At 50.0% G+C, this 22773-nt stretch overlaps 1 protein-coding gene across 1 annotated transcript in view; it reads right to left on the bottom strand.

Moving 5' to 3' along the window:
* Positions 1-22773, bottom strand: part of LOC144784158 (A-kinase anchor protein 9-like) — a 574985-nt gene that overhangs the window by 27951 nt on the left and 524261 nt on the right. Inside the window, exon 16 of the mRNA XM_078662830.1 lies at positions 17718-18023. Coding sequence (XP_078518956.1) covers positions 17718-18023 — 306 coding nt within the window. The remainder of the gene's footprint in view (positions 1-17717; positions 18024-22773) is intronic.

The raw sequence follows: 22773 nt of genomic DNA, 5'->3' as shown, positions 1-22773 counted from the left end.
GAGATAGCCTTGATCACATATATATATATACACACACTGAAAAAAATCATAGGTTTCAGGCCTGATATAGTTAAGTATTAGCATTTAAAAAACCTTAGGAATTCACTGAAAAAAACGTAGGTTTTAGGGGTGTTATAGTTAGCTGGACATTTCACTCTCACAAACCCACTGAAGTTCCTCCGATATAGTTAGTTGTACTAACTATATCTCGCGTGCCCGCAATCCACTGCTGATGATGTCACATATTACATCATTCATGACATGGTCAGTCAAATCACTGATGACATCTCAAATAATGACATCACTGATGACATCATCCAGTGAATGTGGTTTGCTTCGTTATTTAAATATGGAATGGAAGAGTATTTATATAGCGCCTAACTACCCGGAGGCCTTGTTGCGCTGAAAAAGAAGGGCAGAGTGGAGTCAGTCCGTGATGCTATACAAGCGTTCCAAACAAATGGGTTTTTAGAAGCCTACGGAAGGTCAGCAGGTTGTTGTTCCCCCGCAGAGCCTGGGGGAGGGAATTCCACAGTTTTGCGGCGGTAAATGAGAAGGAGCGTCCACCCCATCTCGCCTTCCTTATTTTCTTAGTGGTGGCCAGATATAGAGAACTAGAACGTAGAGTTCTTGGCGGGAGATAGGATGTTATTAGTGGATGTAAAATAGGTGGACCAGTCCTCCAGATAGCCTTATGTGCCAGACACATAGCTTTAAACTGTACCCTGGCTGATATCGGTAGCCAATGCAACTGTCTCAACGCTGGTCTTGCCGATTGCCACCGTGGGGTCTGAAGGAGCATCCGTGCAACACAATTCTGAATTACTTGTAGTTTGTTGATTGTGGTCTGCGGGGCTCCAAGGTACAGAACTTTCCCATAGTCCCGGCGGGATAATATTAGTGCCTGAACCATGATTCTTCTCGCCTGAAAGGGAAGGAGCGGGACAATTTTGCGAAGCATTCTCATCAATCCACAACAGGTTGAGGAAAGTGCGGTTGCTTGGTATGCAAAATTGAGGGTGCTGTCAAGCCACATACCAAGGCTCTTTATCTGTGGCTTTGGGGGAGGTGCGGGACCCAGACATGACGGCCGCAGGGCGACGGAGGTGATAGGTGATGAGTTACCCAACAGCATTATCTCTGTTTTGTCTCCGTTGAGGCGAAGTTAGTAGAGCTCCATCCACCTGGCCACTGCCTCTAGGCAGGGGCCCAAGGTGCTAGATGAACCCTCGTCGTGGTGTAGAGACACGACTAGATGGGTATCATCTGCATAGCTGACGATCTTGATACCAAATGGGTGGACAACCCTTGCTAGAGGCCTCATATAGATATTAAAGAGCGTCAGGCTCAAAGCCGAGCCCTGGGGGACCCCGCAGCTCAGGGGTAGTCTAGATGATACCACGTCTTCCTCAAAGACCTGGAAGCAGCAGTCACTGAGGAAGGACGAGAACCATGCCAGTGCAGCGCCCGACACTCCGATGTTCTTGAGTCGGTGGGTCAAGATGGTATGATTGACCGTGTCGAACGCGGCACTGAGGTCTAAAAGGATGATGGCGGCCACTCCTCCCTCATCCACCAGCTTCCTTGCCTCTTCTGTTACCATCAAGAGCGCGGTTTCCATCCCGTGTTGGGGGCGGAAGCCAGTTTGTGAGATATCAAGCAGATTGTTGGATTCTAAGTGATTAACCAAGATGTTGTTGATGTGTTTTTTCCAACAATTTGCTTAGCCAGGGCAGAAGGGAAATTGGGCGGTAATTAGATAAATTAGATTGATCCAGACTTGGCTTCTTTAAAAGAGCCCTAACCATCGCGCAATTCCAGTGGAGAGGAACTGTGCTAGAACTAATAGAACAGTTTAAGACATCGAGGATTGTTGTGCCGACGCAGTCAATGACCGTAATGAGATGTTGGGGTGGGGCAGGGTCCAGTGGGGAGCCTAAGGGCACCTTTGAAATTACCCGATCTAATGTTTCACTGTCCAGAAAATTAAATTGTTCTAGCACAGGGGCGGAGCCGCCTATCTCAGTTTCCACGGGGTCAGGGGGATTAAGGGGGAAAGCTGTATAGATAGCTTGAATTTTCTGATGGAAAAAAACTGCTAAGTTGTTACAGCGTGTCAAAGCTCTTTCTGTCTGTATAGGCTTTAGAGGAGGGGTAATGAGTGATTTTGCTATCCGAAAAATTTCTTTTGGGGAGTTAGCAGCTAAGCTGATTTTAGTTTCATAGAAGTGGGCTTGTGCAGTTTTAATCTCGGATTTATACAGCCTAATAGCCTTCCTATAATCGTCCTTCTTATGTTGTAAGGGAGCCTGTCTCCAACTTCGCTCTAATTTCCGGCAGGATTGTTTCAACAATCTTAATTTGGGAGAGAACCATGGGGCATTGTTTTTCCTGATTCAGCTGAAATGGGAGTTTTGGGAAGAATTAATCAAGGGATTCCTGTATCCAGCTATTGAAGTTATTTGCCTCATTAATGGTGGTTCCCTTCAGGGGCTTTGAGGTCTCAAGAGCTGTCTTCCATTCCAACACAGGAAGTCTGGACCATTTCCTTCCCCCGGATACAGTCTGACTCTGGTCTGGCAGACCAGTCTTCGTGACCCAGAGTAGTGGGATTAAATGATGATCCGTCCAAGGAAGTGGAATGGGAGCCCCAGTGCTCAAATTACCTAGATTACTAAAGACTGGGTCTAACAGATGTCCTTTATCATGTGTCGGGAGGAGGCCTATTTGATTAAGGTCAATAGCCTGAAGGCTAGATAAGAGATCACTAGCTGTACAGTTGGATAGGTCATCTAGATGTATGTTAAAATCACCCAACACTGTAAAATTTGCCGAGGTAAGAGCTGAGTTTGTGACTAATTAAATAAGCGTAGGAACAAATTGTTTAAGGGCTCCTGGGGGACGGTAGATTAACAGACCAGTGAAAGTACTGGTGGGCGTAAACTCAACCGAGAAGGCCATGCTTTCACAGCCCTCGAGCACAGAGGGTGAGGATCGACACCTGTATATGTCCTTATAGATTATTGCTAAGCCTCCACCCCTGCCCGAGATGCGGTCAATTCTATTTATTTCATAGCCTGGAGGAAGGGCCTGTATAATGTCTGGCTCATTCCCAAATATGTATTATGTATATAGCAATTTGCATTGAAGAATGAGTGGATATATAAATATACATATCTGGATGGAGGATTTAGTAGCAGTGTGATTGACTGTTTACTTGACTAATTTAAAGTGTCTCACTAAATATATTGAATAGTGACTAAACTGTGTGAACATCTGTATCACTTGGTCAGTTGTTGTGTAAACTACTTCTCCAGTTGGTTACTAGCTATTTGAAAGTCTATATTAGTTATTCATTAGTTAACTGAGTATTTGTATGGGAGAGTGAATGTGTGTGTGGTTCGGTGGGAGGTGTGTGACTGCCCAAAGATGTGTGAATAGTTGATTTAGTAGGTATATGATGTTAAGACTACATGTTATAACAGTTCTTTGGGTGAGTGAATATCTTTATGAGTGTGGTGATGAGCAAATATCTTTCTCAATGGTACATGTCCAACAAAGTAGAAAAATAAAAGGCAATGTATGTGTCAGTTGTGGTTTATAAATAAGTATACATAAGACTCAGTGATTGTATGCGTGACCGTATGGATAACTGTATACTTGTAATAGTGATTTTATAACACACTAAGTAGAAGTTACTATCTATATGAATAAAGTGGTGTTTGTATAAGTGTATAGCCAAGTAAATGTAAGTATGATCCATTGTTTGCATAAGTGAATAGGAAGAATTCATAAGTGAATAGGATGTGTGCTGGTGTGTAATGTCGATATAGGTATATACGTATATTTGATAGTGTTCTATTGAACATTGACTGAATGTATGAGTGAATCTGTAGGTAAGTTATTAGATGTGTGTATAGATCTAGGAATCACTGAGTGGGTTTTTAGAAACTTGTATTGGTGTGTCCATGGATTCAAATATGGTACTCTGTATTTTACAGTGAGTGATGAAAAGTTATACTAGTGTATGATGAGGTGTATCTGATTGTCACGTGGATGATGTCATCAGTGATGTTATCAGTGATATAATTTGAGATGTCATCAGTGATGTCACTGATCATGTCATGAATGATGTAATATGTGACTTCATCAGCAGTGGATTGCGGGCACGCAAGATATAGTTAGTACAACTAACTATATCGGAGGAATTTCAATGGTTTTGTTCGAGTGAAATGTCCAGCTAGCTATAACACCCCTAAAACCTACAGTTTTTTCAGTGAATTTCTAAGGTTTTTTAAATGCAAATTCCTAACTATATCAGGCCTGTAACCTATGTTTTTTTCAGTGAATTTCAAATGTTTTTTAAATGCTAATTTCTAACCATATCAGGCCTGAAACCTATGGTTTTTTCAGTGAATTTCGAAGGTTTTGTAAATGACAATATTTAAATGTATTAATTGTTATATATTTTTTTTATACTGATTTACTAAATTTTTTTAACTATTTATTTTTAGATATTTTATTTTTTAAATTACATTGTAATTACATTATACATTACATTACAAAATATACTTTCTCAGAATGAATTAGTTTAGTTTAAAAACTTTGCAAATAGGCAGCAGACTTGTAAGTACAACAGTTACAGTTGTTGCAATGGGCAACACAATTTCAAACACAATGCAACATTGACGTCAATGTGTTTTTCTAGTTAAATGCAATTAGTTACTTTATGGATTACTTTTCTAACCACAAGACTGGATCCTAGATTCAGTCCTTGGACATCTCCTGTAAACGGTTGAGTTAAAGTGTTTTAGTTACAGTAGTGATTTTTAAGGAATATTCTTGTATTTTAAAAGTTGACATTAGAATTTTTTCACATAGAATTACCAATGTTATCCTATAAGAGGAAATTCACTTAGCAGGTAAGTAGTGTTATCATTACTTTTTCTTACTCAACCACACAATAAATTCCAATGGAAGGAAATACAAGTTACTGGTAAGTACGCTTAGATTTACTTTTCAGGGTCCATACTGGGCTCAAAGATGCAGCACTGAGGTCTCTCGTGATAACAGGCGAGTAAATCGGAATTCGTAGTTCGGCTGATTTTAGAGGAAAATTTAGCTCAATAGTGAAGGAAGCGGGCGGGGCCTGAGGTGACATGGGTGCAAAAACGCCCTGTGGCGCGTTTTAAGGAGGGGAATTAATTCCTCTTCAATCCTGAGGTCCCCTGTGGGCCAACTAGTCCACCAGGTACCTCCAGTATGCGACAGGGAGCTGATTTGCAGAGAGGTGTTCAGAGGCCACGCCCCCTTTTTACAACGCAATGCAGCTCCGTGGCGCTTACTGGAGGTACCTGGTGGGCTAGTTGGCCCCTACGGGACCTCTGGATTGAAGAGGAATTAATTCCCCAACTTAAAACGCGCCACAGGGCATGTTTGCACGCATATCACCTCAAGATCCGCTCCCTATCTTTACCACTGTGCAAACGCGCCCCGTAGCGCGTTATAAGTTGGGGGATTAAGTCCCCTTGCATACTGGGGGTCCCTAGGGTCCAACTAGCCCACCAGGAACCTCCAGTATGCGCCAGGTGGCTGCGCTGCAGAGAGGCGTAAAAAGGGGTGTGGCCTCATTACACCTCTGTGCAACGCAGCCCCCTGACGTGTTTTCAGAGGGGGAACTAATTCCCCTTGAATACTGGGGGTCCCTGGGGGCCAACTAGCCCACCAGGAACCTCCAGTATGCGCCAGGGGGCTGTGTTGCAGAGAGGTGCAATGGAGTGGCCACACCTCTCTGCAACGCAGCCCCCTGGCGCGTTTCCAGAGTGGGAAATAAATCCCCTTGAATACTGGGGCTCCCTGGGGGCCAACTAGCCCACAAGGAACCTCCAGTATACGCCAGGGGGCTGCTTTGCAGAGAGGTGTAAAAAGGGGAGTGGCCTCATTACACCTCTCTGCAACGCAGCCCCCTGGCGCGTTTCCAGAGGGGGAACTAATTCCCCTTGAATACTGGGGGTCCCTGAGGGCCAACTAGCCCACCAGGAACCTCCAGTATGCGCCAGGGGGCTGCGTTGCAGAGAGGTGTAATGAGGCCACGCCCCTTTTTACACCTCTCTGCAACGTGTGTGTGTATATTTTTTTTTATTGTTTTGGGCATTCAATATAGACTTGGTTGTATGCTAGCAGGGTCAATGTTTGTGCATTTAAAATGGTGCAGTACAAGGTGCAAGTGCAGTGTCTAGAAAGCAGGATAACAACTGAACGGTGCAACGAATAAATGTGTTCAGAAAGAGGACATTTCCATTCTCTTATGCACGCCCTGTTCAAGAGCACATAAGCTGAAATATGGATACAAGGAGAGATGACATTGTGTGTTCTGTTTTTGTAGGAAAAAAAACAGCATGTTTCCTCGAATAACAATATTTTGAACAAGAAGCATTTATCAATATTCTGTGTAACAAAACATGAGCCGAGCATGATCTGATCCTCTTTTTGATCCACAAAATACCCTGCTTTGGAACAGCATATTAGATACCAGTGTAGAGGCCAGGTCAGACACAGTGACCAGTTTCCAGAAGGATGTTGAATCAGAGAGTTTCAACTTCAGGCATAATGCACAATAAGGTACTGTTAGAAAGGCGAACCCGGGGGAGGCATAAGGTGTCTGACTGACCACCCCTAGGTCTACCCCTCCTTCAGAGAAGGGACCGAGTGATGTCGAGAGGCCTCCGATGGGAGGGCCCTCTCCTAGAATCGTACAGCAGAGTAACCACACCACTACAAATATACACCACACGTAGGTAGATTCTTCAATCTTTATCGGGCAATAAGTATCGTTTCAATATATACAGCAGATCCAGAGATCTGGAAAGTCTCGTGGCAAGGGGCAAGGTAGCGGGACAGTCTTATAGATGGTCGGTTGCAATGGGACCCTACGCACAGCTCTCAATCCTCGAGCTGGGGGATTCCGGAAGGTTGGGCCGCGGCAGCGCCAGCAGGCTCCAGGATGGTTCAGCGAGCGTGGACCGCGGCAGCGCCAGCAGGCTCCAAGATGATTCAGCGAGTGTGGACCGTGGCAGCGCCAGCAGGCTCCAAGGTGATTCAGCGAGTGTGGACCGCGGCAGCGCCAGCAGGTTCCAGATGGTTCAGCGAGTGTGGACCGCGGCAGCGCCAGCAGGTTCCGAGATGGTTCAGCGAGTGTGGACCGCGGCAGCGCCAGCAGGTTCCCAGATGGTTCAGCGAGTGTGGACCGCGGCAGCGCCAGCAGGTTCCCAGATGGTTCAGCGAGTGTGGACCGCGGCAGCGCCAGCAGGTTCCAAGATGGTTCAGCGAGTGTGGACCGCGGCAGCGCCAGCAGGTTCCAAGATGGTTACAGCAAAGATGGACCGCGGCAGCGCCAGCAGGCTCCAGGTAGAACAGCAAGGTGAGTTCGTCTCGGGGTCAGCCGCGACAGCGTCAGCAGGGCTTCTCGACTCCGGGATACAACTGCCGTCCTACTCCGGGGCTGGCCCAGATATCGGTCTGGAGTCCTTTGATGTCCGGACCCTCTCGCCTGGGGGTCAGAGGGGCCGGGATGATGGTGTCCAGACACCCAGCAGGGGGGTGGAGCCGGAGCCCAGGGAGGCCGGAGGGTGATCGAAACCAGGCATCCGGGGACGGTTGGAGAGCCATCGAAACTCCCCTCTCCTTGTCTCTGGTGGAGTGGCCACTCTACCACCCGGAGGGTTCTTGGTGCCTCGATGGCGGGCTCGCTGGGGCCGTGGCCGCGGTTGATCCGGGACCACGTGTCTGTGACGTGATGGGCCCAAGATGGCGTCGGGCCTGGAATGAGGGTCCGGGGTGGGCACCGGACCGGTAATGCTGGGGCGGCCCGAGGGTGCCGTGTCAGTGGTTGTGGGCCGCCGGGTGGCGGATTTGGTGGTTTGGAGGGCGTGCAGAGGTGTGCCCGAGGCCGACCCGGGCTGGATGGAGGGCCGATGTCGTCCGGGGCCCGCCATGCGGGAGGGTTAGGACCACGCCACGAGGCCGGGTCCAACACGCGTCCCCCCCAGCTGAAGGCAGGGGAGAGTCACCCATCTTCTTGGGGATTCTCCTCGCCAAGGCGCAAGAATCTGGAGAGGCCGTCAGCGTTGGCGTGGTCGTTGCCAGGGCGATGTTCCACGGTGAAGTTCATCCCTTGGAGGGAGATGGACCAACGTAGCAACTTCGGGTTCTCGCCCCGCATCTGCATCAACCACCGCAGGGGCCGGTGGTCGGTCTGTACTCGGAAGTGGGTGCCGAAGAGGTAGGGCCGGAGCTTCTTTAGGGCCCATACGACGGCGAATGCTTCCCTCTCGATGGTGCGCCATCGTTGTTCTCGGACCAGCAGGCGCCGGCTGATGAAGGCCACAGGAAGGTCAACTCCGTCAGAGTTCATTTGGGACAGTACGGCCCCAATGCCGTGTTCCGAGGCGTCAGTTTGGACGATGAACTCTCGGCTGTAGTCGGGGGCCTGGAGCACCGGGGCGGAGCACATGGCAGTCTTTAGTGTCTCAAAGGCTACTTGGCACTCGGGGGTCCAGTGCACCTTCGGGGGTAGTCTCTTGGAGGTTAGTTCTGTGAGGGGCCCCACAATGCTCCCATAGTCCTTTATGAACCGCCGATAGTATCCAGTGAGCCCCAGGAAGGCTCGGACGGCGGTCTGGGTGACGGGGGGCTCCCAGGCCTGGATGGTGTCGATCTTGGGTTGAAGGGGAGCCACTTGGCCGCTCCCCACTTGGTGTCCCAGATAGGTCACGGACCCTTGACCGATCTGGCACTTGCTGGCTTTTATTGTTAGTCCGGCCCGTTGGAGGGCCGTCAGGACCTTCCAGAGGTGGGTCAGGTGCTCGTCCCAACAGAGGCTGTACACCGCAATATCGTCCAGATAGGCGGCACTGAACTCTTCCAGCCCTGCCAGCACCCGATTCACTAGTCTCTGGAAGGTGGCCGGAGCATTCTTCATGCCGAAGGGCATCACGTTGAAGTGGAAGTGGCCATCGGGGGTCGAGAAAGCGGATCGTTCTTGTGCCCCTGGCGTGAGGCCGATTTGCCAGTATCCGGCCGTGAGGTTGAAGGTGCTGAGGTACCTGGCGGCTCCCAGGCGATCGATCAGTTCATCCGCTCGGGGAATGGGATGGGCGTCGGTCCTGGTGACGGCATTCAGTCCCCGGTAGTCGACACAAAACCGCAGCTCCGGGGGCACCCCGGGGGCGGCGGCCTTAGGGACCAGGACGACGGGACTGGCCCATGGACTGTCTGAAGGTTCAACTACCCCTAGGGCTAGCATCTTGGAAACTTCGGCTTGGATGCAGGCCCGGACTCGGTTGGGGACTCGGTAGGCTCGGTGCCGCACAGGCGGACTTGTCCCCGGTGTTGACGTCGTGGACACACCACTGGGTGACTCCGGGGGTGAGGGAAAATAAGTTCGCAAATTGACCCAGCAGTTCCTGGCAGTCCTGGCGCTGTTTGGGTGTCAGCGCGGGAGAGAGGGAGACTCCCTCGACGGAGCCATCTTTCTCGGAGGTGCTCAGGAGGTCTGGTAGAGGCTCGGAGTCGTCCTCTGCTCCGTCATCATTAGCCAACAACAGGCTCAGTTCGGTGCGGACAAAGTGGGGCTTGAGCCGGTTGGCGTGTAGGACCCGGAGGGGGTTCCGGGGGGACTCCATGTCCACTAGGTAGGTGACGGGGCTCTTGCGCTACACCACTTTGAAGGGCCCCGTCCATCTGTCCTGGAGGGCGCCGGGGTCGACCGGGGACATGACCCAGACCTGCTGGCCCGGCTCAAATTCAATGGAGGAGGCATTTTCATCATACCAGCGCTTCATCTCCTCTTGACTGGCCTTCAGGTTGGTTTCGGCCAGTTCCCGGAACTTCCGAGTCTGGTTGCGGAGAGTCAAGAGGTATCGGAAAACATCGGGCGGAGTATCGGAGGCGGCCAGCTCCCAGCCTTCCTTGACCAGGCTGAGGGGGCCTCGCACCGGGTGTCCATATAATAGTTCAAAGGGGCTGAACCCCAGGGACTTCTGGGGTACCTCCCGGTAGGCGAACAGGAGGCATGGCAGCAGAACGTCCCATTTGCGCCGGAGGGGCTCTTGTAGGCCCTTGATCATTCCTTTCAGGGTCCTATTAAATCGCTCCACCAGTCCATTCCCTTGAGGGTGATACGGGGTGGTGAACTTATACGCGACCCCACACTGTTGCCAACGGGACTGCATATATTTCGATATAAAGTTTGTGCCCCGATTACTGACGACCTCTCGGGGGAAGCCGACTCGGGAGAAGATCCCCATTAGCGCCCGACCCACTACGGGGGCTGTGATAGTCCGGAGGGGGATAGCTTCTGGGTAGCGGGTGGTATGGTCCACCAGGACGAGGATGAAGCGGTGCCCCTGGGAGGTTGGAGGATCCAGGGGCCCCACAATGTCGATCCCTACTCGCTCGAAGGGAGTGGTCACCACGGGAAACGGTTGGAGTGGGGCCTTGATTTTCCCCCCACTCTTTCCGCTGGCTTGGCAGGTCGGACAGGTTCGGCAGTGGTTGTACACATCGCGGCGCATCTTCGGCCAATAAAAGTGGGTCACCAGGCGGCTGTAGGTTTTGTCCTGCCCCAGGTGTCCGGCGAGGGGCACATCATGTGCCAGGTTTAAGAGAAAGTCTCTGAAGTGGAGGGGGACGACTAGCACTCGGACGGCCCCTAGCTCGGCGATCTTTTGTTCACTGTACAGGAGGTCCTGGTCCCAATAGATCCAGTGGGACCCCGAGGAGTCTCCTGTGGCTTGCGTGGCGGCTTGTTGTCGGAGTCCCTCGAGGGAAGGACATGTCTTTTGTTCCCGACGGAACTGCTCGTGGGTGAGGGCCCCCTTCTTGGCGCCACTGGGCTAGTTCGGGAAGGGACCCGAGCTCGGGAAGTTCTTCATGGCTGGGGCCCTGCGGCCCCAGTTCGGGTTCGGCCGTGGCAGTGGCGAGTGGCGGAGGTGCCGGCCATTCAGGTTCTTCGGGCAGATTGTCTTCGGTTGGGACGGCGTCCCGGGTGGACATGGATCGGGACGTTACGCAAACCCATTCAGGAAGGCCTAGCATCCCCAGATGCTCTCTTCGCTCGATCTGTGCCCAGGGGGAACTTTCCAGGTCGTTCCCTAGGAGGCAGTCCACGGGGGCATCGTCTCGGACGGTGACTTTCAGCAGGCCGGACACTCCTCCCCACTCGAAGGGGATGCGGGCCATCTGGCACAGGCTCTCGGAATTGTCCGCTGACCGGACAGGGCACAGTACGTGGGGCAAGATTTGTTCTGGGGTCACCAGATGGCAGCGGACGGCGGTTATGCTGGCCCCCGTGTCACGGAGAGCCTCGGCCCGGCGTCCGTTGATGGTGACCCACTGGCGGTACTTCTGGGTGTTGACGGGAATCTGGTCTCGGGGGATCATGTCTTTGTCGCCAAGGGAGGCGAGGCACATGTCCGCGGACTCCCATTCTTCTGGTTCCATAGGGATCTCTTCTTCTTCATCCTTTTCTGCGCTCAGGGCAGCTGCAGTGATTTGTCGACCGGGGGGCCCGGTGGTGCCGGGCCGCTGGTTCATGGGGCAGAGAGGATCATTGGCATAGTGACCCAGCCGTTGGCATCTGTGGCACGTAACGTTGGGGCGTGGCCTCGGTCGGGCTGGATGGGCCCCCCTCGGGCTGGCGGCTGGTGTAGAGGAGGCGGGCGAAGACCCCGGCGGAAGGTCTCGACCTCGGCTGATGCCAGACCCGCCGCCTCGCGGCCAGTGGTTCCCCGGGGACCCTCGTCCGTATTCTCCTGTGGTGTTCGCACCACGCGGTTGCTCGCCCACCGATCTGCTTCGACCGCTAGCTTCCGCGGCTCAGTCAACTTGCTGTCGAGGAGGTGCTGTCGTAGTTCAATGAAGCAGTTGTTGGAGAGGTGCTCCCATAACATCAGGTCGACCAACTGCTGGTAGGTAGTGACCTGACTGCCTTTGACCCACCCCTCGAAGGCTCTGCTAAAAAAGTTCACATATTCTACCCAAGTGGTACCGGGGATTTTATTACAGTCTCGGAACCTCTGCCGGTACATTTCGGGGGTGAGTCCGTAGCGCGTGAGTAGGGCCGTTTTCATGTGTTCATAGGAGGTCATTTCGGTGTCAGGGAGTTCCAGCAGGGCGTCTCTCCCTTCGTTGACGAACTTTCCCCACAGGCCGGCGCCCCAATCCTTCAGGGGCACCTGATGGGCGGTCATGGCCACCTCGTAGGCTTTGAACCATTGCTGGATATCATCGGTCTTGTAGTACTCTTTGACTACATCTTTCGGTAGGTGAACCTTGGTGTCCACGGGAGGGGCCGCGGTCTTGGCCCCGGCCGTGCTATCTTCGTTGATCTTGATTTCTAGTTCTCTCAGGCCTCGTTCGTGTTCATAGGCTAGTCGTTTTTCTTCGAGGTCACGTTGTCTCCGTTTCTTTTCAAGATCCCCCTCCAGCCGTAGTTGCTCGAGGGCTATCTTTTTCTCCGCTAGCTGGAGTTCTCCGTCTAGCCGGAGTCGTGCAAGTTCCACTTCGTGTAGCCGGTTGCGCTCTCATTCTCGAGCGTCTTCATAGATGAGGTCCGTGTTTAGTGTTGCGGTTCTTTCCCCCGTCGGGGGTGCGCTGGTTTCCTGTTGCCCGTTCGGGCCATTCTCCTCTTGGGGTGGTCTGTCTCGGGTTTCCACCCAGGCTTGTAGGGCCGATTTGAAGTCCTCTTTTGTGCTCAGGCCAGTGGTAGCGATACCGATGTCTTTACAGAATTGATTTAGTTCTTTGTGGCTGTATTCTTCTATCTTCTCTTTCTGGAATTCGGCAGGTAGGTTGGTTCCTTGGGTCGTCATGGTCTCTGTGTGTTTTTCCGTCGTAGCGGGTCGATCACCAATGTTAGAAAGGCGAACCCGGGGGAGGCATAAGGTGTCTGACTGACCACCCCTAGGTCTACCCCTCTTTCATAGAAGGGACCGAGCGATGTCGAGAGGCCTCCGACGGGAGGGCCCTCTCCTAGAATCGTACAGCAGAGTAACCACACCACTACAAATATACACCACACGTAGGTAGATTCTTCAATCTTTATCGGGCAATAAGTATCATTTCAATATATACAGCAGATCCAGAGATCTGGAAAGTCTCGTGGCAAGGGGCAAGGTAGCGGGACAGTCTTATAGATGCACAGCTCTCAATCCTCGAGCTGGGGGGTTCCGGAAGGTTGGGCCGCGGCAGCGCCAGCAGGCTCCAGGATGGTTCAGCGAGCGTGGACCGCGGCAGCGCCAGCAGGCTCCAAGATGATTCAGCGAGTGTGGACCGCGGCAGCGCCAGCAGGCTCCAAGGTGATTCAGCGAGTGTGGACCGCGGCAGCGCCAGCAGGTTCCAAGATGGTTCAGCGAGTGTGGACCGCGGCAGCGCCAGCAGGTTCCAAGATGGTTCAGCGAGTGTGGACCGCGGCAGCGCCAGCAGGTTCCAAGATGGTTACAGCAAAGATGGACCGCGGCAGCGCCAGCAGGCTCCAGGTAGAACAGCAAGGTGAGTTCGTCTCAGGGTCAGCCGCAACAGCGTCAGCAGGGCTTCTCGACTCCGGGATACAACTGCCGTCCTACTCCGGGGCTGGCCCAGATATAGGTCTGGAGTCCTTTGATGTCCGGACCCTCTCGCCTGGGGGTCAGAGGGGCCGGGATGATGGTGTCCAGACACCCAGTAGGGGGGTGGAGCCGGAGCCCAGGGAGGCCGGAGGGTGATCGAAACCAGGCATCCGGGGATGGTTGGAGAGCCATCGAAACTCCCCTCTCCTTGTCTCTGGTGGAGTGGCCACTCTACCACCCGGAGGGTTCTTGGTGCCTCGATGGCGGGCTCGCTGGGGCCGTGGCCGCGGCTGATCCAGGACCACGTGTCTGTGACGTGATGGGCCCAAGATGGCGTCGGGCCTGGAATGAGGGTCCGGGGTGGGCACCGGACCGGTAATGCTGGGGCGGCCCGAGGGTGCTGTGTCAGTGGTTGTGGGCCGCCGGGTGGCGGATCTGGTGGTTTGGAGGGCGTGCAGAGGTGTGCCCGAGGCCGACCCGGGCTGGATGGAGGGCCGATGTCGTCCGGGAAGGGGTAGGACCACGCCACGAGGCCGGGTCCAACAGGTACACAGGGAGGATTTACATGACATAATTTGATAACCTATTACAACCACTCTGGTATACTGCTGGGTATAACGTAGGCAAGTTTTATAGGATAAAGATGTGTGTGATGCAATACGGTGAGGGCTTACATAATTTTGTACTAATTGTTATCAACATCATTTGACTTTATTACAATCTCAAGGATTCAAAAAAGTACATCACAGCACAGGTACATAAAATCCTTTAAAAAGTTAATTTCCTAACATTTTTTACACTACAGAAGGTACAGCAATTAATGTCCCTATTTATACAAAGTCATACATAAAAAGAAATATCTCAAAAAAGTTAATTGCATTCATTTTCCCGGCTGATCCACAGAGCATAGAAAAAACGAGAGATACCAAAGACCACTAGTCTGCGGGTATCTGTTGACAGTAGCCTCAAAATATCAAGGTAATGACCCGGCCTAACAGTCCTGCATAGGGGTATTATCCATTTCTTTCTCAGTAGAGCATAACAGGGACAGAAAAAGAGTAAAAGAATAGATTCTGCACAAGCTTTACACGCAGGGCATAAATCAGCTACTGGGGAACACTGGCTCCTCTTACAGCAGAAAAGATTAGTGCGTAAGGTCTTATATCTAAACTGAAAAAAAAGTTTGCGTGCCAGTGGAGGGGTAATTCCCTCTATTGATGTTTCAAGCCATGGCACACTTTTAAAAGATCGAAAATCTTTCGGTAGACCTGAAAAATGTTCTACCAAATCCATTTGGAATATTTTCTCCCAAGTACATTTTTTTTAAACTTCTCCCTCAAAATGCTACTCATAGTTTCTGGGCTAAACCAGAAACTTTCCATCCCTAGTTTCCCCAATAGATCACGGAGGCAAGAAAACCACCTTATTGATTCTGCCTGGGGAAGTCTCAAGAGATCCTTCAGGGCATCACAATAGGGATCCAACTCTTCTATCGTCCATAGCCTAAACCAAAATTATAACATTTTATAGTTTATTTTATGCTTTAGTTGTTTGTGAGCAATACCAAAATAGATGGGAATCAAGGGGGAACTGCCAGGAAGGTCAACCAATGATCTAAGAAAGCGATTTTCTACTGTAGTTAAGGAAACTCGAGCCTCAGAGCTCAGCACCATACAGTACCCCGCCCAAAACCTTTGTATTATAAATTTCAAGGGCGGGAGAGATTTGCCTAGATCAGTCCTCCTATGAATTTTATTAACGTGTGCACATTGTTGTGTTAATTGTAGTTTCGATTTTTCTACCTGTGAGCACCAGTTAATGGATGGAGTAAGTTGGATACTCAAGTAATCAAAAGATTCGACCTGCTCCAGTTTAGTACTACCGGCCCACATTGGCCTAGTTTTTGCTGCACTTCTACCCTTATTAAAAATCATACATTTAGTTTTTGTTTCATTTAAGCTATTTTCATTACAAAACCTTAAGAAATCATTTAAAAGTTGTTGCAACACTTGTGGGGATTTTGAAATTAAAAGGGTATCGTCAACAAACAATAGTGCTGGAACTCTTCCTAACCCTATTATTGGAGCATCACAGCCATCTCTATCTAAAAACTTGACAACCCCGTTTAAGAGTAAAAAGAGTTGGTCCCAACACGCATCCTCGTTTGACTGGAAAGGTTTCAGTTACTTGGCTGTTGGCACCCCACCTAACCTGTGTTGAGTTTTCTGAGTCTAATCTAATCAAGATTTTAAAAATATTGATTGGGAGGCCCATCTCAAGTAGCACCCTCCAAAGTTTATCACGTGGGACTAAGTCGAATGCCGTACGTAAGTCAACAAAAGCCACATAGAGTTTTCCACCCTTTACAGCTACTTCCTTCTAATAAATACAGATCAACTGAAACACCTGGTCCAATGTATTGATTTTAGAACGAAAACCCGCCTGAAAGTCACTCACATTTTTTTCTTCCTTTATCCATGTCTGAAACCTTCCTAAAACCTGCTTACAAAACATTTTCTGAAGGGAATCAATGAGGCTAATGGGCCTGTAGTTCATAGGGGAAGATCTATCCCCTTTTTAAAAATGGGCACTATTTCAGCTATCTGCCTGGAGGGTTCATTAGGGGCACCTGCCAAAATCAAATTGGTAATCAGATGTATGTATAAACCCCACAGCATTTTATCTTCTTTATACAAATCATTAGGAATCCTGTCTGGGCCAGGGGCACGTGCCGACATACAGGAAGATATTGCTGTTAATGTTTCCTCTAGTGAGATAACCACATTTTCATCTTCACCCCCCCTAAGGAACTCCATTTCCTCTAATGCATCCCTAGCTGTACAGGTGTCATGACCATAAAGGGGACCAAAATGCGCGACCCACTCCTCCGGTTGTACAGTATCTTCAAGTGTAGGTCCTCCCCCTTTTAACCAATATGCAGCTTGTCTCCAAAACCCTTTGGGTCACTATCTAATAGGGTAGTATGTAAGGAAGCCCAAAGTGAATCCCCCCCACTCCTTTTTACTTTTTGTAGTCCGCTCTACAGGAAGAAATTTCTACATGAAGTGCACCAATAAGTGCCCCCTTTGCCTTCCTACAGTCTTGATTAAACCAGCTCTTATTATCGTATTTTAAGCCAATACATTGTCCCCCTTTTCTGTTTGATTTTTTAGGTTGACTCAATAAACCTCTTATCTCATTAAAGAAAAGATCATGGGTAGGAGGCCCTAGAATCGCAATGCATCTAATTGTTATCATTATTGCTGAACTATTGATAATATTCACACTCATTCTAATGCACATTATTTGTAGATGAACAGTACATAATAACTAATTATATAGTGCAAAATATCAATCATTGTGTGGGTGTGTGTACTGATTTTGTGAGCTTAGGAAATCTGCCAAGTGTGATTACCCAGAGATTTGGAGATTACACAACACCTGTATTGTACAAACATAAATGTTTCATTTCTGACTTTAAATGCTGGAAAACGAAGATTTATTGTTTCCTTGTAGGGCTTTATTCAATGGACTATTTAATAAACGTTAATAGGCTAGAAGGGAAACACACGGACCGCCTTAGCCAATTAGTCCGCATTTACATGCAATTACCCATTATGAATATATCGTCATATATAACTTATGTAGGAGTAACAGTCTGTTCCATGGTAAATGTAAACATCAACTTACAAAAGAATTCAAAGGCTAAGCTTTGAGTGGGACATCATAGACGATCTCTACAGTGTCCTATTCACTAAACAAGTCAAATCCCCCTCAAGCAGAACATTTATGTGCTGTATGCACAAATACTGCTCAAGCACATTGGTCTACCCACAGACTGCAGACTTGCAACTCAATAAGAGTACTCTTTTCTGTATCACGGTATGAACAGAAAGAAGATACTAACATCTGCCAATTCTCTCTTTTGGGGAGCATAACATGATCATTTACTTTAAGATGAAAAAGAAAATGGATACATCTAAGTTGTCAATACAATATGTGTCTATGCCTCTAATGTTTCACGTTGAAGATCATAATAATTTAGCACATTCACGTAACACATTCCTCTAAATTAAAAAGTTTGGTGTATATAAATTTCTTCATACTTACGGCTGTTTTCAGTAAAACAGGATCCTCATCATTGGTCAAAGATCCACGTGAACATGCCATTTCATGGTCCCTAAAGCTCAACAAATGATTGGAAGAGGAGTCTTCTAAATGGTAATATGATCGTTCTGCGGCCACTCCAACAGTTGTTGATTCACGCAGATGTACTTCGTTGTAAAGCGTACTTTCACTTTCCTCCCACGGATCATTAAATTGTGTGTGGTGACTATGTATTTCATCTTCTTCCAGCTTAGCAATCCTTGCTAGTTCAGACTTTTGAGCAAATGCTACTGTCATCTCGACAATAACCTAAACAAATACCCAATAAATCTTAGTAATCACATTTACCAAAACAGTCACAACAAATGTATTATAGAAGGAACACATTATTTATGTATTACCAGTTTATCATAAAATGTATGTTTAGACAAACCTATATATTTATTCTAATATCAACAAGTGGCATTTCAAGAAAAAATAATTCAAGAATGTATTGTTTATGCTTACATATATTTGCATTTTATTTAACTATGTATTGGGTTTAATGCAGGAGTAGTAAACATTAGCATAAAAAGAAAAAGGAAAAAGCTGCACAATGCACAAGTTACTTATCTTCGGTAACTCAATATCTGTAAGAAACATTAGTAGTGATAGATTCCTTACCTCAGAATTACCCCCAGGCGTTAGACTGGATCCGGAAAGTTTTCGGCAGTAGTAGCCCTGCGCGTCGGTAGGCGTCATTGTGCGGCTCCGCGTCAGGCGTTGGCGCCGGGATGACGTCGCTGGAACTACTTAGATGCACAGTCACGAGCTGACGTCAGTTCTGTACACAACTTTCCATGCCAGAAACTCAGAGCCATGGAAGAAACTGACAACGGGTGCCATGAAACTAGGGCCCTGAAAGGGATGACCTTAACCCTAGAAATCAGTTCGCAGAACGGGGAGGATGGGTGGGTCGGTACGGAATCTATCACTACTAATGTTTCTTACCGATATATCGTTACCGAAGGTAAGTAAATTGTGCATCTGAAAGAAACACGTAGTGATAGATTCCTTATCTTAGAATAGATACCCCAGCAATACCAACCCCAGTGGTGGGTCTGCAAATCAAGATCACACCAGAATGTCCTGGAGAACAGAACGGCCAAAGAAGAAGTCTCTCCGGACTTGGCTGTCCAGGCAATAAGACTTGGTAAATGTGTGCAGCGAAGCCCATGTAGCTGCCTGACACATGTCATGCAAGGGAACTCCCAGTCCCAAAGCAGTAGTGGCTGCTGTCGCCCTGGTAGAATGGGCTCGTAGCCTCACCGGAGGCTTCTTTTTAGCCAAAGAATAACAAGTCTTAATGCACAGAACGACCCACTGAGAGATGGTCTGCTTGTGCACAGCCCAACCTTTCTTAGCACCCATGTAGCCAACAAAGAGCTGGTCATCCATCTGGAACTGTTGTGTGCTGTTCAGATAGAAAGAGAGCGCACGTTTTGGGTGGAGATGGTGGAGCCTCTCTTCCTCTTTTGATGGATGCGGAAAGAAGGTGGGCAAAGTGATAGTCTGACAGATTTGAAAGGCAGTGATAAACTTTGGCAGAAAGGATGGACGAGTCCTTAGAAAAACTTTGTCCTGATGGACAGAGAGAAAAGGAGGTTTAGAAGAAAGAGCCAGGAGTTCACTCACTCTTCTGGCAGAGGTGATGGCAACCAGGAAAGCAGTCTTTAGAGTGAGAAGATGAAGAGGACAGCTGTGAAGTGGCTCAAAAGGAGCACACATTAGATAAGTAAGAACTAGGTTCAAGTCTCACTGAAGCATCACGAAAGGGACAGGCAGGAACATGCGCGTAATGCCTTTCAAGAATCTATTTACAAAAGGGGACTTGAAAAGGGAAGGCTGATCCGGAAGCTGTAAAAAGGCTGAAATTGCCGAAAGATAGCCCTTGATAGTGCCTAGAGCAGAGACTGCGGGCCAAAGAGAGAAAAAATAGAAGGACCTCTGAAAAAGGGGCAGAAAGGATATCCACACCATGCCACAAATGTATTCCACCTGCAGGCATATACCGTTTTAGTGGAGGGATGTCTGGCTGCCAAGATAATATCACAGACTTTGGGAGGCAGGTCGAAAGACGCCAACTGCCGCTGCTCGATCTCCATGCAAGGAGGTGGAGGCTGGACAGGTTCAGGTGGAGAACCCTCCCCTGCTGCTGCGACAGAAGATCGTCCTGAAGAGGCAGGCAGAGCAGGGGATCGATCACCATGCTGAGTAGCTCGGGATACCATACTCTTTGAGCCCAGTCCGGAGCCACAAGAATAACTTGGGCCCGGTTGGGATTAATCTTCTTCAGCACTCTTGTAGAAGTGGTATAGGCGGAAAGCCGTATAGTAGACCGCAACTCCACTCGCGTTGAAAAGCGTCACCTAGTGAGTGCCGCCTTGGAAATTCCAACGTGCAGAACTGAGGACATTGCGCGTTCTCTTCGGTGGCGAATAGATCTAACCAAGGCTCTCCCTACTGCTGAAAGAGACCTTGCGCCACGTCCAAGTGCAGACGCCATTCGTGATCCATCATGCACTGACGGCTGACTTCGTCTGCCCTGGAGTTCAGGGAACCTGCCAGGTGTTGAACCTGCCAGGTGTTGAACCACCAGGGACATGCCCTGATGTTCCAGCCATGTCCAGAGGCTCAGACCCACCCACCCTGTTTGTTGCAGTACCACATGGCGGTGGTGTTGTCCGTGAACACCTGCACTACCCTCCTCACGACAGAGGGAAGCAATGCCTTCAGTGCAAGTCAGATCGCCCGAAGCTCCAGAAGGTTAATATAAAGCTGGGCCTCCGCCAGAGACCAAAGGCCTCTGAACTCCACCGCTCCCATGTGGCCGCCCCATCCCAGAAGGGACGCGTCTGTCACCACTGTGTGCTCTAGTTGGGGAAGGGAGAGGGATCTGCCATTGACACAATCGAGATTCGTGAGCCACCACTGCAATTGTCGTGCAGTGCCCTCCGAGATCTGGACTTGATCGGACATGTTGCCCCAATGCGTGCCCACTGGAACTTCAGGTCCCACTGCAGAGCCCGCATATGCCATCTGGCATGATCCATTAGCAGGATGCAGGGGGCCATCAGGCCCAGTAGCCGGAGGGTCATCCTGACCGAAACCCGGGATAGAGGCTGAAAGATCGGAATCATAGCCTGAATATCCCGGACTCGTTTTTCGGGAGGATAAACCCAAAACCGCGCAGAGTCCAGAACCGCTCCGATGAATAGGAGCTTCTGTGAGGGAATCAGGTGCGACTTCGGCACATTGATGGAAAACCCCAGCAAATGCAAGGTCGGCCTTAGTGTGGAGGTGGGAGACGACTGCCTGGGGCGAGTCCGCCTTCAACAACCAGTCGTTGAGATAGGGGAAGACTGAAAACCCTGATCTGCGCAGATAAGCTGCGACCACCGCCATCACCTTCGTGAACACCCAAGGGGCGCTGGTAAGGCCAAAGGGGAGCACGGTGAACTGAAAGTGCTCGTGGCCTACCGTGAACTGCACGTAACGCGGATGGGCCAGCAGGAAGGGGATATGAAAATAAGCGTCCTGCAAGTCTAATGCTACCATCCAGTCTTGTGGGTCTAGGGCAGACAAGACAAGAGCAAGTGTGAGCATCTTGAACTTCTCCTTTCGGAGGAAGCGATTGACGTTCCGAAGGTCCAAGATAGGACGCAGGCCCTTGTCCTTCTTTGGAACCAGAATGTAGTGGGAGTAGCAACCACGACCTACTTCTAGCATCAGAACGTGCTCGATGGCCCCTTTGGCCAAGAGGACCGTGACTTCCTGCTGGAGAAATGTCAAGTGATCCCCAGACATGCGGTATTACTGAGGTGGCATGGCTGGAGGGGTGGCCTCAAAGGGGAGCGAATAGCCTTTTTAGACAATTTGCAGCACCCACTTGTCCGATGTGATGTTGCGCCAGTGGGGTAGATGATGGCGAATTCTGCCGCACACTGGTGTTTGATGGGCCCGAAATACCGGACTAGGAAGGGTCTGCAGTGGATGCTGTGGGGGTGGAGGTGGACTGACCAGCCCGCTGGCCCCCTGAACCTCCTTGACGGTTCCCACATCCGCGGCCGCACTGATGTTGCTGCTGCGGCGGCTTTTGACTCTGCGAATGTGGTGGGCACACCTTCCATGGCCACGAAGGGAGCAAAAAGCAGAAGGCGGAGGAGGCGGAGGAGGCCGAGTGGCCGACCGGCCCATGGACTTGGCTGTAGCCCGGGAGTCCTTAAAGCGCTCCAATGCACTGTCCGCTTTATTGCCAAAGAGGAGAATGCCATCAAAGGGCATGTCCATCAGAGTGTTCTGGACATCCCCTGAGAAGCCAGTGGTTCTCAGCCAGGCGTGGCGTCTAAGCGCCACCGTCGTGGAAATCGATCTGACCACCGACTCGGCAGTGTCTAGCCCACAACGTATGATGAACTTAGCTACGTCTCTCCCAGCCGCAATAGCTTGGGAGAGGACTGTCTGGGCCTCCTTCTGACAGTTAGGCAGGACTTCCGCAACCGTGTCCCACAGAGAGTGGGAGTAACTGCCCAAGAGGCATGCGGTGTTCACCGACCGCAGACCTCAGCTGGCAGATGAAAATAACTTCTTGCCAAGCTGCTCCAGCTTCATTGATTCCCTCTGAGGAGGGGCGGAAACGATTTCTCTCTGGGAAGTAGAAGCTTGGACAAACAAACTCTAAGGGGTGGGGTGTTGGGTGAGGAAGAGGGGGTCGCCCGGAGTCGGGCGATGGCATCGGGCCACGTTCCTGTCCACAGGAGCCCTGTGTTGGGCCTGGACCAGGTGCCCAAAAGAACGTCAGATAGTGCTGCATTAAAAGGCAGCAAGGGCTCCAAAGAGGTTTCTGTCGGCTAGAGCACTTCTGTCAGGAGGTTAGTCCTGATGGCCACTGTTGGTAGTATGAGGTGGAGGGCCTCGGCTGCCCTATGCAACACCACTGTGTAACTGGCTCCCTCCTCCGTAGCCACGGTCAGCATGCCAAGGTCAGGTGAGGTTTCAAGACCACTGGCTACCCCCACAC

Source organism: Lissotriton helveticus, chromosome 10 (assembly GCF_964261635.1).
Source record: "Lissotriton helveticus chromosome 10, aLisHel1.1, whole genome shotgun sequence".
Taxonomy (NCBI): domain Eukaryota; kingdom Metazoa; phylum Chordata; class Amphibia; order Caudata; family Salamandridae; genus Lissotriton; species Lissotriton helveticus.
The sequence above is the reverse complement of the archived record's forward strand: the minus strand, read 5'-3'. Positions and strand labels throughout refer to the sequence as shown.